Source organism: Neolamprologus multifasciatus, chromosome 3 (genome assembly GCF_963576455.1).
Source record: "Neolamprologus multifasciatus chromosome 3, fNeoMul1.2, whole genome shotgun sequence".
NCBI lineage: Eukaryota > Metazoa > Chordata > Actinopteri > Cichliformes > Cichlidae > Neolamprologus > Neolamprologus multifasciatus.
Genome location: NC_140441.1, coordinates 38,310,649 through 38,326,810, shown reverse-complemented (window position 1 = coordinate 38,326,810; position 16,162 = coordinate 38,310,649). Strand labels below are relative to the sequence as shown.

The 16,162-nt window shown below is 38.0% G+C and overlaps 1 protein-coding gene across 1 annotated transcript; it reads right to left on the bottom strand.

The window, feature by feature from the left end:
• Positions 1-8,223: 8,223 nt before the first annotated feature.
• LOC146523058 (Fc receptor-like protein 2) lies at positions 8,224-14,958 on the bottom strand. Its single transcript, XM_085154677.1, has 9 exons — positions 14,820-14,958; positions 14,481-14,525; positions 13,608-13,871; positions 13,266-13,526; positions 12,895-13,014; positions 12,630-12,701; positions 12,307-12,372; positions 11,586-11,674; positions 8,224-10,179 (listed from the first exon to the last, which is right to left on the bottom strand). Exons 1-8 carry the CDS (start codon positions 14,848-14,850, stop codon positions 11,586-11,588), a joined length of 948 nt encoding a protein of 315 aa, XP_085010803.1. The 5' UTR covers positions 14,851-14,958; the 3' UTR covers positions 8,224-10,179.
• Positions 14,959-16,162: the final 1,204 nt, after the last annotated feature.

Here is a 16,162-nt window from a genome sequence, read left to right as displayed (position 1 = left end):
AATAATCTCTGCTTACCTTTCCATAAAAGTTGCCACATGCCTCTGGTTTAAAATTGAATAGATTTATAGTAATGGCAGCACGTTTCACAACAGTCCTACTCTGCTTCCTAATCTGTGTCATAAAACATTACACTGTGTTTTATTTTGTTTATTTTTCTTTTTTATGTTTTGTTTGTTTGTTTTTTCTTCTTTCTGGCTATAAAATAAAGTTAAAGACAGTTTACACTGAGTACATATGCCTGATATTTTATTGGCACTAAAAGCGATACGCTTATCCAATGAAACTTCAGTGTCTTCATTATTTCAAATATAAATGAATCGTATAAATGAATCTCATACAGTTGTGTAGATATGTGTACATATCAAAACAAGACATTTCTTGTTCCAGAATTATTCTGTAAAAATGATTGTCACAGTGTTTAGGGTAATGCTGTCACAGTTCACAATGGTCAACCGCGGGGAAGTGAGGAAGGAGGAAGGAGGACTCAGGCGCAGAGCTCTGAATATCAGTAGTGCATTTATTTACAGTGAATGGAAAATAACAATAAATGCCCGTGCTCTCCCCTGACTCCCGCGTCGTGTCTTCCCTGACAAGTCCGTGTCTTTGTGCTCTCCGCTCCCGTGTCTCAGCACTCCTCGTGCTGGCTGCTGTCTGGCACTCCACACCTCACCTGGGGATACAATAGAAGCAGCCGTCAGGACACATACAACCGAGGGGATACACACACTAACTAAGCTCAACCAGAAGACTACCGTGGAGTCACACGTAATGATCCCACGCCAGAGGAAGCTCCATCGCTCTCCTAAATAGCTCCCCCGACAAGCCCAGATCAGCAGCAGGTGTGTGGCAAGGCTTCGGGTGTGGCCAGTCCCCTAGCAGGGCCACACCCACCAGGTCTGAAGGTGCCTGTAACTTGGCCACAGAAAACAGCTACAGACACATGCACACACCAACTAATAACAATAACAACAACAACAACAACAACAACAACAATGATAATAGTCCACACTTCTCACGGACCCCGAGTCCTCCAGAGCTGGGTCCATGACAAATGCAGCCTCTTAAGACCAGATAGAGGATAATTTAGACTTTAATTTAAAGACTTTTGAGTACATATTTGAGTACAAAAATATACAATATATATGAAATATAGAAGAACAATATAGAAGAATGTAATTATACATTTACATGTGAAATTCATTCTAAATATTTATTTACAATTTACATATCTCCAGGGGGCAAAAACTGCAAGGTCAACCCATGTTTCTACCTTACATTTTATTTCCCATTTTATTTTACAACACAAAAAATAACCATTAAAGGTAAAAAAAAGAAGTTAAAGAAAATCTCTGATAAATTTGCATTATACAAAACAACAAAATCCAAAAATAATAGTCAGTCAGAACAAAGTGATCAATGAGATGCAAGCATGAGAAATTCAATGTAAAAAATGTAAGTAATACTTAATATATAAGTAATAGGTAAATTATGACTTTGTAATACATGAAAAAAACTAAAATAAAATATTCTAAGAGGCTGTGACTGAAGTCATAGAGACAAAAAAGGTTAAATTTCATTTCTTAGTAATTAATCTTAGTAATGATCACCAAGTTTAACTAACTAAGTTGTAATAAAATTACAAACAAGCACCAATGGAAAATAATAAAAAAAAAGAAGTAAATAAACAGTGTACCCTACCTTTTATATAAAAAGAAGTTTCAATCTTTTTAATGGAGAGAGGGGGATCGAAATCTATGAAAAGAGCCGCTTTGGCTGTTGTTGTTACCTGGACAAAGTCAGCTTTAAGATCAGTAAAGTTAGACTGCTGGCCTCGTTGATATGATACAGTAACTTCATCTGAATGGCTAATACACTTGACTGTAGAATTAAGAAGAATAGTGGCATTAAGGCTTTCCTTTAAAGCTTTGGTGAGAAGGTCTGACCCACCAGTCACTTCATAGTACCTTTAAAAAAAAAAAACAGATATACATTTTAGCATGAATTCTGTAGTAATCAGAGTAGTAAATATTTTAACATTTAAGTGTCTATTTCACTGATTTAAACAATAAAATGTAAAATGTACAAGCGCAAAGAAAACTCTGTATTTGCCTTATTTTCCGGACCATAAGGCACACCCGTTTATGGGGCGACCGTGGTTCAGGGGGTTGGGAAGCGCATCTGTAACCGGAAGGTCGCTGGTTCGATCCCCGGGCTCTCTGTCCTGGTCGTTGTGTCCTTGGGCAAGACACTTTACCCTACTGGTGTTGGCCAGAGGGGCCGATGGCGCGATATGGCAGCCTCGCTTCTGTCAGTCTGCCCCAGGGCAGCTGTGGCTACAACCATAGCTTGCCTCCACCAGTGTGTGAATGAATAGTGGCATTGTAAAGTGCTTTGGGTGCCTTGAAAAGCGCTATATAAATCCAATCCATTATTATTATTATAAGGCACATTAAGCAAAACAAAATAGTCAGATAAGTCAAATTTTATTCAAATAATTCTTCTTGCTTCCTCCACTTCTGTACCATTGATTCATTAATGTTGAATTCTCTTGCAGCTGCTCTGTTCCTTCAACTGCGTGACTGATAGCCTTGAGTTTGAAATCCAGTTCATAAACATGTCTCTTAACAGGTGCCATTTGGGGTCCTTATACACACACAATCAACATCATTTACAGGAAGTTTTACTCCGCGAGGCTCCTGACTACAGTAGCCGTATGCTCCGACAATCCATCAAGCGTCTTTGTAGCTTACCAAAGTCATACTAAAACCTTTTTTTAACAGATTTGAGCGCCGTTTACCACATAAAATCATTCTGAGGTCAGAACCAAAATTCATACATAAGGTGCACTGTCAATTTTTGAGAAAATGTACATATTTTCAGTGTGCCTTATAGGCCGAAAAATACGGTACTCTTGACTCCTGCTGACAGCAATACAGCCTAAAGTCACATTTATTATTTTTTTTTAACAGAAATGACACAGACTAAAAAAGCTAAAACGAAAGTGAGCACAATCCCCAAAAAGTGCTGGTTGGTGTGCTTGGTTTTACAGGTTATTAACAAAATTTGTCCTGTTTTCAAAACAGGTATAGTCAGTTCATTTTAATATGAAGCAAATTACTTGCATTAAATATCAGTGCAATTATTACTAAATTGCATGTGGCAGTTGTTAGTAAATAATTTGCATTTTGGATTTAACCTCCTTGTACTGTTGTAGGTTAAAGTGACCCATTTTGTTTTGTTTTATTATGAAACTTCAAGTGCAAGTGTAATAAAATGAAAATATTTTATATTTTCACAGTGACACATGTGACATCAAGTCAGCTTTTGAGCTGGTCATGTCCAACTCAATACACAAAATCATTCTCAAAAAGACTCATTTAAAAAGGCATTTTACATATTTTGGGAGAAGAATGGAACAAGCTGAATAAAATCTATTTGCATGGATTTAGATGGCTTTTTGGATCATTTTAACCCACTTTGGCAAGGACTGCCGAAAAATTGTAAAGAGATGAGCACTGTCAGATGGGAGAGAGACAACCTAGATGCTATTATTATACTTCATAAGAAATGCACCTGAGAAATGAACATAACAGAAGGTTTAAATATTCTCCTCCCTGTATTTTGAGCCTGGAGAAAGGAACTCCCCAAATACATTTGCAACAGTCTCAAGATTCAAGACTTTTCATTTTACATACATGCAAGGACAACATGCAGTGAAATGTAATGACATCATTCCTGGTTGGGCTCAAACCACCATCCTTTTTGTTAACAGCCAAACGCACTAAATGATAACCCTAACCCTAAAGACAATATACAGGAGGTTGACACTGAGCACCTTTGAGTCAACTCTCCATCAACCAGCATTGCAGATTTTCTTAAATACATATTGCAAGTTAAATATATTTGGAAACACAAAGTCACAGGTCACACGTGTGTCCACAAACACACCACAGATTATATTAACAGGCATTTGAAAATGGTCCTAAAACAAACACACACAAAAAAAAAAACAGCCAGGTGACCACAGCCAACTTAGGTTGCCAAAATCATCCTAAAAGGAACATTTAAATTTTAAAAAACTAAAAGTAAAGTGTAGCTTTAGCAGAGTTTCTGCAGATAAAAAAGGAGGTTTTCTTAAATACTTGAATAAATTGTACCTGATATACTATCTGACAATACGTAACTGGACAATTATCAGCTGACATTTGGATTCTCATTACTTGGACGGATTCATCATCCACTGTTTTAGTTTGTGACATTGCAACAGCCTCAATAGGATAGGGTAAGATAAGATAAAACTTTGTTAATCCATCGGGTGGGTTCCTCTGGGAAATTCGGTAATAGGAGTATCATAGCTGGTATAACTGGTGGTTGTAGCTCGGGTTAGTGAGATCCCTGGCTGTTCCAGTCTGCATGCCAAATATTCTGACAAGATACTAATTAATACTAATAATTTGAGTATTAATGTCTGTGAATGTTGGATAGTAAAAAAAAGTCCTGGTGTACATCGGTAAATGAGGTATGCTGTATAGAATAGAATAGAATGCATTGTATTGTCACTATACAAGGTTGCCGGTTCGAGCCCCGGCTCCGACAGTCTCGGTCGTTGTGTCCTTGGGCAAGACACTTCACCCGTTGCCTACTGGTGGTGGTCAGAGGACCTAGTGGCGCCAGTGTCCGGCAGCCTCGCCTCTGTCAGTGCGCCCCAGGGCAGCTGTGGTTACAATGTAGCTGCCATCACCAGTGTTTGAATATGTGTGTGAATGGGTGGATGACCGGTTGTGTAAAGCGCTTTGGGGTCCTTAGGGACTAGTAAAGCGCTATACAAATACAGGGCTGTCAGCTGTGTGCCAACCTGGCTTCTGCACAACATGGTGGTCCCAGCCCATTAACCCTTTAAGACCTACCATAGAACCAAGTCCACCAGAGCTTATATTATATTTTTACATGCTGTGGAGCCATTTTTGGGAGCATTTCAAGTTGCTATACATCAATACAACCATTACAGCCCAAATTTTAATAATATATCTGCATTAAGTGCATAGTAATTACATAAATTGCAAAAAAGTACAATAAACTACAAAAAAAATGTAAAATCGTTTTTGTTTTTTTAACATATATTTCTAGTTAGAGAAATTTAAGAGGCTTATCCCTCAAAACTGTAAATACAAAAAAGTTGCAAAAAATAGTTTCCCACCACAGGAAATTTATTTTGAGTGTCTTCATAGTTTTATTTTTGAAATACACCAATTTTTATATACTGCAGGAAAAACGAAAATAAATATTATAATGCAAATTTGCAAAAAAGCAGCATATGCATCAAAATAAACTATTTCCAGCAGTGCAATATGAGTCCTAAGCATCCCAGAAACGACACAGAAAGTCATAAAGTCAAACATAACTTTTAAAAACATCATAAGGCCCTGGTAGTAAAAAAAACTACATTTCTGCGAAAATTATGTCACTTCCGGTTTCGGGCAGGTCATGGCGGACATGCGATAGCTCGCTCTGACCAGTAGGAAGTGTTACGAACAGCTGATTGGATCGGCAAGGCGTGTTTCTGGAATATTATGTTTTTGTTGCTGCAAGAGCTTTTTATGCAGTATTTCCAAAGCTATATGTGGAAGGAAACTGTGACCGAGGACAAGCTGATGGCATAAGTAAGTAAGTACAACTCCTCCGGTTTCATATGCAAAAAAAGTATTGCGCTAGCTCACGTGGTTGCAGTGCTACCGGGATTTAAAAATAGTTACGCAAAACAGAGCGTGCCCGCTCCGACCGGTTTTAAAGGGTTAAGAAGGCGAGAAATTCCACACAAGATCCCTGAAAAGGCACACCGGTGAAGCAGGTAAATAAATCATGAAGCTCACTGAGAGAAGGCCAAGGGTTTTTAATGCAATCAACAAAGCAAACAGTGACTACTTTGAGGAATCTATATTATGAGTTGTGTAATTTTTTTCTTTGCTACATAATTCCATACACCGAGCTTAACATGTTAGGTTTGTATCTACAATGTTGAAAGTATTAAAATTAAAGAAAAGCCATTAAATGAGAAAGTGTGTCCAAATTATTGACTTGTAGTGTAAATAGTGTTTTCATGAATTAGTAAAATGAGTAACATGCATTACTCATTTAAAAATAAAAACAGTCACAGAGCATCCAGTATGATATGACCTCTGCCCTGTTACCAAATCTGAAAAGGGGACAGTACACATGTTCTTTTTTTCCTTTCATTCCTCAAGTCCTATCTTTGCTGTAGAGGACAGTTTGAGCTGGAAAATTACAGTGTCAATAGATAAAACTTTGCCACACGCCCACAGACACACACTCGCAGTTTCACAGTTTTGTATGCAGATTTAATAAGACTGTAGATGCCGTTATGACTTTTCTGGTCACCTTGCATAGCAATACCAACAATAACCATTAGATGGGAGCAGAGCAAAGGTTTTTTCTCAACTACTGATCTGTGATCTTTAACAGATTACCCGTCACCACCAAACCATCGAAAAAAAAAAAAAAGCTTTAGCATTGCAGAGCTCTGTGTGGTGTTCATGCTGTTGTTGCTACTTCTGATAGACTAAATTCTGAATGAAAGTGTAGTGGGAGAGAATCATCCGAATGCTGGCTGTTAGGTCTGTGTTTCTCAGGCCCCGCTGGTTTAGACTTATTCCCATGAACAAAGCAAGACAGAGCTCCATCCCTTTTAACAAGCTGATTGGACCAGGGTCTTGGAGCTGCAAGCTCCTCACCTGATCCCAGACAACTCCCAAAAGCCAGCCTCCCCTACAGCCTTTTATTAACTCTGTGGTCACACAAACATCTCATTAATCATGCAACAGATAAAACACTCACATGTGAACATGTGTCATGTGTTTCTGCAACAGAGAACATCTGATGTGTGTGTCTCTATGAGCATGTGATGTGATCAGTGGTGTGTGTGTGTGTGTGTCTGTGTAGGAAACAAGTCAGCATTCATCCTAAAGATGTAATCACTCTGCTTCAAATCAGATTTTATATTCTGCACAAAAAATAACCACCATTTGTGCACCACCTCACTTGTCTTCTGTATTATAACATCACTAACACCCACTCAGCTTCTGTCTTCTGTTTTCATACAGTCTGACCAAACAAATATAGAAAGGCTTCTTATTTTATTTTAGCTTTAAACAACACACCACTTTTTCACATCAACCACATTTCAGTTACAGACTTGCACAGAGTCGTGCTTCACAGGTATATTTGACTGCTGACCACAAACTTGGTGTTTCTGTTTCGGGAAAAAAAACAGTTTAAAAACACCTTAAGATTAGGGGTTAACCACAGTAACTGCCTTTGAGAGCTAATGCAGCTCTTTTCTTGTAACAGCAATTATACACTTGTAAAAAAACAAAGCAGGTGGAACAAGTTCCATCAATAAAGGTCAACATCTAAATAACAGACATGTTCTTTTGTTAGTATTCAAACTTCATATATACTAAGAACCACATGGGTCTGGCTTGCATCTGTAGCTAACTGAATGCATACAAGCTATATCAATTTATAGACATGCACACCAAACCTGATCTGAAAATGTACTGTACAGCTTGTTCAAGTACAAGCTGGATAAACTGCTGCTCACTGTAAGGTATAAAGGAAGTGCCGAACAAAAAGAAACTAAACTATTTGCTTTTCAGCATATCACACACCAACGTGTTTTTGAATTTAAACATTAGTTTTTGGAGCGTCTGTTGTGACTCAATTAATGATTTTCTACTATGGGTTGGTAGGGACCCGCTGAGGGGATCTCTGCGATGGTTCCTGGTTCTGCTGTAACAACAGGCGGATTAAATCAGTTGGATGCCACATTTTTGCTTAATAAAACACTCACCTTTGTTGCAAAAGTACTTGGCAAAGTTTTTAATGTTGCTTAATATAAATGTTACTATTAAAATATTTTTTAATCACAGTTGAGTGTCACGCATGGCTATGAGTCTAGAGGACAGTTCACATTTATCTTATGTTGGAAAGCTACAGAGACAGGTAACTACAGTAACATCAGTGATAATCAGTGTTGGGAAGGTTACTTTTAAAATGTATTCCATTACAGAATACATGCCCCAAAATGTATTCTGTATTCCTGTATTACTCAATGAGAGTAACGTATTCTGAATACTTTGGATTACTTAATACATTATAATGCTTTTTACAACTACATGAATGTACTATTGCTGTGGTTTATTACTGTTACTGAAGGTTCGCGGCTCCAAACCGTAGTAAAGGGACCTCTGGCTAATACGGTGGGTTCATGTCGGGCTCGTAGCCAAAAACTAGCTTTACTTTGTTGTCTGGGTCAACTCTGCTTGCGAGAAACAAAGAGAGGCGTTGAAAGGCTGCTCCAACGGGACTTATTGTTTCGGAGGAAAACACGAACACGGTGTACAGTCGAGTCTTAATAGCTTACTTACAACTGGGCTCGTCAGGCACTCTTCTTGGCTGCAGTGGTTATTATTATATTTACATGCTTCCAGCTCCCGTTTCTGCTTGATGACAGCTCGTACTTTTCCTTTTCTCCCTCCCTCGCTCACAGACACATAACGAGTATGGCAGTCCATTCTCCCTGCAGCACGGACTACACTGCCTATGATGCTACATTCTTTAGAGCTATACCTGTAGCATTCTGCTTATTAGCTTAGCACAACAACAAAAAGGCCTCTCTCACCCAGGAAACACGCAGAGAGAGCGTCACCCTGTAACCATGGCAACCGTAACGCTGCCACCTGAAACAACAGAACGTAGCTGTCAAACAAAACCCAAACAGTCCTGATGCGACAGTATGAAACAGGGAAGTACCGCTGTGTAATCCATTTATTTCAACAAAGTAACTGTATTCTAAATACCACCTTTTTAAATGGTAACTGTAACGGAAACAGTTACTCATATTTTGTATTTTAAATACGTAACGGCGGTACATGTATTCCATTACTCCCCAACACTGGTGATAATGTTTGTTATGACTAAGTCACAATTTCACTGGGTGGATTTGTTGGAATCGTTTTTTGAACTAAGCTAAAAATGTATGATTATTTTGGATGAAATAAATAAATCTAAGCATTAAGATCACCCTTTTCTACACTTTAGCTCAAATACTTACAGGTACTGAATATATATAGTTAAGATTCATTGACTCCACTTTAATGCTGTATCCGGCCATATTGTCAGTGAGCAGCGTCACTTGAATTATTTTCCTTGCCCATTCTGATTCTCATTTTTGAACATCAGTAGATCAGTACACCACGTGTGCATTAGATATTTAATTTATATTAACTTTTATTAGGCTTAATCATAAAATTTTCTGCAAAGGTGTAATGTGATCAACAATTGGTTTGAACTGACAAATAATAGAGGATAAACAAAACCGGATAATTCTGAGTTACTTCCATGTTTTCAGTCTCACTCATACCTGAGCATGTTTTTCAAAGCTTTTCTTTCATGTATCTGTCTCTCTTGCTCTCTCTGTAAAGTTTAAGACAAAGTACAGAAAAAAATTCTGAACAGTATAAAAAAACATAAAAACCGTATGCCATCAGTTGATAAACAGCAACTTTTAATTTCAAGTTATGATTGACAATTTAAAGTGAGATTTCAACATGCGTTATTCATCCATTAACAAAAACACTTTCTTCTATGCTTAAGTGCTTTTTTAGCATTCACACTCTGATGGATGCATCAGAGAGCAACTTGGTGTTAACATCTTGCCCAAGGATCTTTGGCATGCAGACTGGAGCCGCCAGGGATTGAACCACCAACCTTCTGGTCACTAGATGTTAATGAATCAGCCCTTTTTCATCTGATTTTACTCGTTATTGGCTAAGGGTGGTCCTTCCAACTTGCAGGAAGCTGCCCACCTCCACTGATGAAGATGATTTCAGTCCAGGAGGGAAATACAGCATTCTGGTAAGGTGCCAAGGGCATACACAGTGGGCTGTGGTAGACTTATCCAATTTATCAAAACCCTGGTCCTGGTTTGGCCTGGGGTGTTGTTCAAGGCAGAGTTGGTGGAGATCAGTGGTTTACATGGGTATGTTCACAAATATCCCATGATGCCTCCACAAGTTGAGGACATGCTACAGACCCATGATAGACTGGCAACCTGCCCAAGGTATACCTTTCCTAGGATCGACTCCAACCCAACAGCAACACTGAAATCAAGGAACAGAAAAGAATGAGTGGATGAGATAAATTTAACATTTTGTTTGTTTTATATTTGAATTTTTAGTGTCTATGATACAGTTATGTTACAAAAGACTCATGTCACATGAACTAATGCCAAGAAACATTGATATCTATTGTAAGACAAGTTTGTTATTAAATGTTATTTTTTTTGGAACAGTGAGTTCAGCTTCACTAGTCATACCCAGACATGAATATTGCCACTCTTACTGAATCAAGAAATCACTTAAAAAGAACCAGAGAAGCAGGTTAAAGAGCAACATGATCAAAAAAACGTGATTGCCAATGGTGTTGCAACCAGTGATTCATCAGTAATTCATTAGTCTCAACCAGTGTTGGTCAAGTTACTTGAAAAAAGTAATCATCCCCAAAAAAGTAATCCAGTTACTTTACTGATTACTTATTTTCAAAAGTAATTAATTACTTAGTTACTTAGTTACTTTTTAAAAACATGATTTACAACCTGAATAGGTGATAAAGCAATAGATCTTTCAGCCCAATTCTACTTTTTCTACAATCCATTATACAAAATGTAATCAAATGGGAACGTCTCTTTTTAAAACTTGTTTTATTAGTTTTAATCTTTTAACTTTATGCATAAAGCAAACATTTAATTATATGCAACATTCTCTGACTTGAAGAAATTTGTTTAATATTTAAACCTATTTTCTGCACATTCCAGCACATAATTTTTTTTTTTTGTGTGTGTGTTTACACTCACTCTTTCAAATAGATGCAAGTAAAACACAGCAGAAAATAAATAAAGTCAAAGACTCGCGGTCCTTTTGCTCTATTTTCACCTGTAAAGCAGGAGCTGGGTAGGCGGAGGTTTACCCTGGTGCAGGTGTGCCGCAGCGGTCAGTGGAAGAATCCGCGAGTTTCTCTGTGAGTTTCCCATTACGTCGTTGCGCACTCAGTGCTTGCGTGGAAGTTTAGGGGGGGGTGTTTCGTTGTGGTGGGAAGTTTTCTTCCCACCACAACGGACACTAACGTTTTTGTCACTTTTTATGGAATCAAACTTAAAGTAAGGTCAGTACTTCCACGCTTTAAACACTGCACGCTCATACTCTCTCCCATCTCGATATATTATCCATTGTTGATCTGCACACAGCTGTTGTCAAGAACGTGGCACTTGCTTACATCACTGTCATGAGACATTCTCGCAAAACAAATCACGGTTTTAGTAACGCAGCGTTCCTACGGGAAAGTAACGGTAATCTAATTACCGTTTTTGCAATAGCAATCCCTTACTTTACTCGTTACTTGAAAAAAGTAATCGGATTACAGTAACGCGTTACTGCCCATCTCTGGTCTCAACCATTCATCACATGTTAAGTGAATGCAGAGCATAAGGCATCACTGTTCTCAGTCTTACCTACGGTATTGTAGAATAGCAAGCATCCTCTGCCACAGCTTGGTAGATACCTGGTGAAGCCATGTATGCTACTGTGGTTTTCACTGTTTCTGTGTGAAGAGAGATGAAATTGAATATGTTGGTTAACAAAATAGAATCTAATTCAATCACTTATTTACAAAACTTTTCATCACATCTCAACAATAACATTGTTTAAATTGTGATAATAGATGCAATAAACAGGGAGAACAATTTAATATCAACATAATTATTAAAGGAGTACAAAATAACAGTTAGTCATAGTATTGTATATTTTGGCAACAATGTGATATTATGCTAGCAATAAAATGTTCATTTCTTATTTCGTATTAGGTAGAAGAATGGTCTTGTGAAATGATCAAAATGTCTGTGCTGAAACATGTTCTGTTAGGGAAAATGTCAAAGTGTGATTAGACTTGATGGCAGAATGAATAAGTGTAGGTGAGCATACAAAAGAAGGGATCAGCAAATAAGAGAGCGGGGAGGGCAGATCGAGGGAACTTAGTGAATCAGGAAGTGCAGAGCATTAGTAAGGAGGAAATGTGAAGCTGTGAAGATAATGAAGAGTTGAAAGATGAGTGGTACTGATGACACAGCTGTGGGGTTATGGAAAATTCTAGAGGGTAGAGCAGTTGTACTTTTTAACCAGATTTTACTAAATATTATGTGCAGACTTATACTATAATATCACAATGAATCTTACCTAGAGGTTGAGTGCCACCCTGGCCCAAATAATGATAAACTGGATTAGGACACAATTCAGCTTCATCTGATGGAGACAAACAGTGGGAGTGAGGGAGCAGATAACCACAGCAACATCAGTAATTACGACCCATGTCTGCCTCTCATCGTCAATAATAGGATCACACCAGATAACACAGTAATTATTAAATAAGGTAAAAAATTAAATTAAATAAAATACAGTAACAGAAAATGAAATGAAATTAAATTAAATTAAAAAACAGATTTCTTATGAGAAACCTAATCTAATGGGATGTTATTGCTGATAGTAAAGGCATTTCTTACTGTTTGTGTTCTGTCCTGTTTGATCTTCTGTTGAGCCTGAACCACATGCCATTGTTGACCAATAGACCAAAGCTGCAATAAAAAAAGGAAAAATAACTGCAATAACCGATAATCAAAACAGATGAATAGAGCAGTTAAAGAAACTGAAGAAACATTAGCAACTGAAGAATAAAGCATATATATATATATATATATATATATATATATATATATATATATATATTTTTTTTTTTTTTTTTTTTTTTTTTTTAATTATATTTTTTACCTCTGTACAAATCTTTGCGGAAGTGATAGAGTCCCACCACTGCAATCAGAGTGCTCAGTAAAATAGTGACAACGATCCAAGGTGTAGTAGCAGCACAGTGGCTCCTCTCGTTGTGACTGTCTAGATAAGTTGTTGAATGTACATTTAGCGAGTTTGAAGAAAGATTAAGTATAAATTCCACTATTAATAATTTCACACTTGCATGTTTAAAATGTTACAAATCCTATACCAAAGTCCTCTAAAAGGTCCAAAGAACCTTCTTCAATAACTGATGATTAACCCCACAAAGAAAAAAAAACATACTGAAAAGCTTTGCAAATATTTGCATCACACATATGTATAATTATTTTTGAAACAGTACTGTTTCTCACCTGTGAAACATGGCAGAGAGACAGACAGCCAGCTCTCTGGTGATTCTCCAGCTCCTGAGATTTTGCACTTGTAAAGTCCTTCATCAGACTTTAAAACTCCTTGGATGGTCACGCTTCCTGAGGAGCTGCTCCTGTTGTGAACTCCATTTTTGTAGAAATCAGCTGCGATATTGGATGAAGACGTCTTGTTTCTGCAGCGCAGAGTCACGGCTTCTCCCTCCATCACAGGAACAGCAGGACTCTCCAGGATCACAGAACCAGCTGAATGACAGGTGATTTCAAGTTATAAAATGTTGAACTTGTGTCTGTTTGTGACAAAATACTGCCTTCACTAAAGCATACCAGTGACAGTGATGTTGATAATGTTGCTTCTCTTCCCTCCTGCTGTCCCACACCAGTATTCTCCACTGTCACTTGCATAAAGAGGATGAATGGTCCACTTTGATCCTGTTGTTATTACTGTTGTTTTCTTACTGGTTTTGTTGCATACTTCCTTCTTCATCTTATATAACACATCTCCATGAGAAGGCTCCTCACAGTAAAAACTAACTGACTCATATTCAAAAAACTGGGATTTGTTTGGAACAATACGAAGAAAAACTGCATCTGAGAAAAAAATGACAAAATACAAAAAAAGATTCAATGTTATTGCTGAATTAGCAAAGTGCTGGATTTAAGTTTCGTCCATCCATTCGCTTCCACTTTCCTTTTTCAGGGTTGCGAGGGGCGCTGGAACCTATCCCAGCAGTCTTAAGGCGACAGGCGGGGTACACCCTGGACAGATCGCCAGTCTGTCACAGAGGTAACGCATAGACACAGACAACCATTTGCACTCACATTCACTCCTGCATTCACACCTATGGGCAATTTTGACTTTCCAATTAACCTATCCCCACTAAGTGCAGGTGGCAGCATGGTGGCATGGTGATTACCACTGTTGCCTCAGAGCAAGAAGGTTAAGAGTTCAGTTCCACCAGGCCAGGGTCTTTCTTTGTTGAGTTTGCATGTTCTCCCTGTATATGCATGGGTTCTCCACGGCTTCCTCCCACAGTCCAAAGACATGGATTTAAGTTGTAAATGTAAAATGTGCATAACAACTTTTGTGACCAAACCCAGTAAAGGTGGTGATTGACCAAAATGTTCTTTTTGGTGCTTGAATAAACCATCTTTTCCTCCAATTACAAAATGATAAATAAGCAAACAGATATTACTCACCAACTTTCTGAGCATGTGCACACAGTAGAATCAGCACGGTCATCACTAAAAAGACCAAAAATAGTTACTATAAGATGTACCCACATCTTCAGACATCTTTAGACTTGCCAACTCTTAGAGTTAATAGTTAGTTAGTTAGTTAGTTAATAGTTAGTAGTTATAATATTCCTTGTTAAGTTGTTGAATAGAAACATTACTTTGTACTTGTTATTTCTAAGGTGTCACCAAAGGTTTCTGCTACATGAAAGCTATAAATCATCACAGCCTTTTAACAACATTGTTAACCTTAACAAACTCTTTATAGTTTAATTTTAATGTATAAACTGAGACAGTACTTACACAGTCTGATGCACAGAGCTCTGACCTCCATGATGTCTTGCCGCAGACCAACCAATAGATGCTTCCTGTATGACCTTTGCGAAACAACTATGTGAAAATAGTTATCAGAGAAGCAGAGCTGTTGCTGTGGTAGGTGAGACAGAGCACATGCTGATGCTTTCAAATCTATTTGTAGCCATTTAACGTTTTTTATGCTTTCATTATACCAGTGACGGCCTGGCCAGTCACAGCTTATAACTAAATTTCCATGGTAGCACTAAAAAAGCTCATGTAGCTTTAAGTCATTGAAATTCCTCACTAATACAAAAGCACTGACTAAATGAATATTTTGCACTGTGTAGTTGTACAGATATTAAACTGGTGGGAACCCAGCATCAATAACAAAGCTGTGTACTCACACAGAGATCAACATTGAGCTCAGTGATGTTTTGCATTAGACACAAAAACAGACTGGAAACAACTCTAAATAGTTTTCAAAGCTGCTGTTATATGGGTTAAACCTCAGTAATTCCATTTATAACCAGAAAGTCACACTAGTGCTGCCTTCAACACAACTTGTAGTCATTTCACGTAATCTTCAGTGGAAATGTAACTATATGTTGCAGCAATGCATACCTCAGAAAGTCCTTAAAAGTATACTTATATACTTATACATATTACACTGCAAGTGTGCAGAGAATAATTTACAAGTCAATGCCTCTGTAGTACTGGCAGTACCTTTCAATACATGTATAAGTACATCATGAAGCAGTGCAAACATTTTCCCACACAGCAACACACACTTATGCAGATTGACATGGTTGATCTGAGCCTTTCATTTCCGTTAAAGTTCCTTAATACCAGAGTGATATTTACATGTGCATATTATGAGAAGTTTATGCCTCCCACATTCTCCTAAGGAGAAAGTGTTGATACTCAGAGCACTCAGGCTCTATAATGGCTACTTTTACATCTTTTACATCTGATCCCATTGTTTTAGCACTCATATTCCCCCGTTGAAAAGATCCCAACATTAGCAGAGCCCCTAAAATTATGTATGGATGGTGCCTTCATGAGGGTTATGTTGCCAGTATATTATAATAAAGAGGGACATGTCTGTGAAGGTTCTCAGTCATCCAGGTCATCGTAGTCAAAGGAGCTTGCAAAGAAAAGCGTCTGGACTTCTTTAAGTTACTTGAAGACGTTTCACCTCTCATCCGAGAGGCTTCTTCAGTTCTAAGGTCAAATGGTGGGGAGTCCCAGATATAAACCTGGTGGGAGTTTCCCCCCACAGAGGGACAAAAGGACCCCCTGATGATCCTCTAATCGCCTGAGCCAAGGTGTGGAACTGGGTGTGGGTCCCA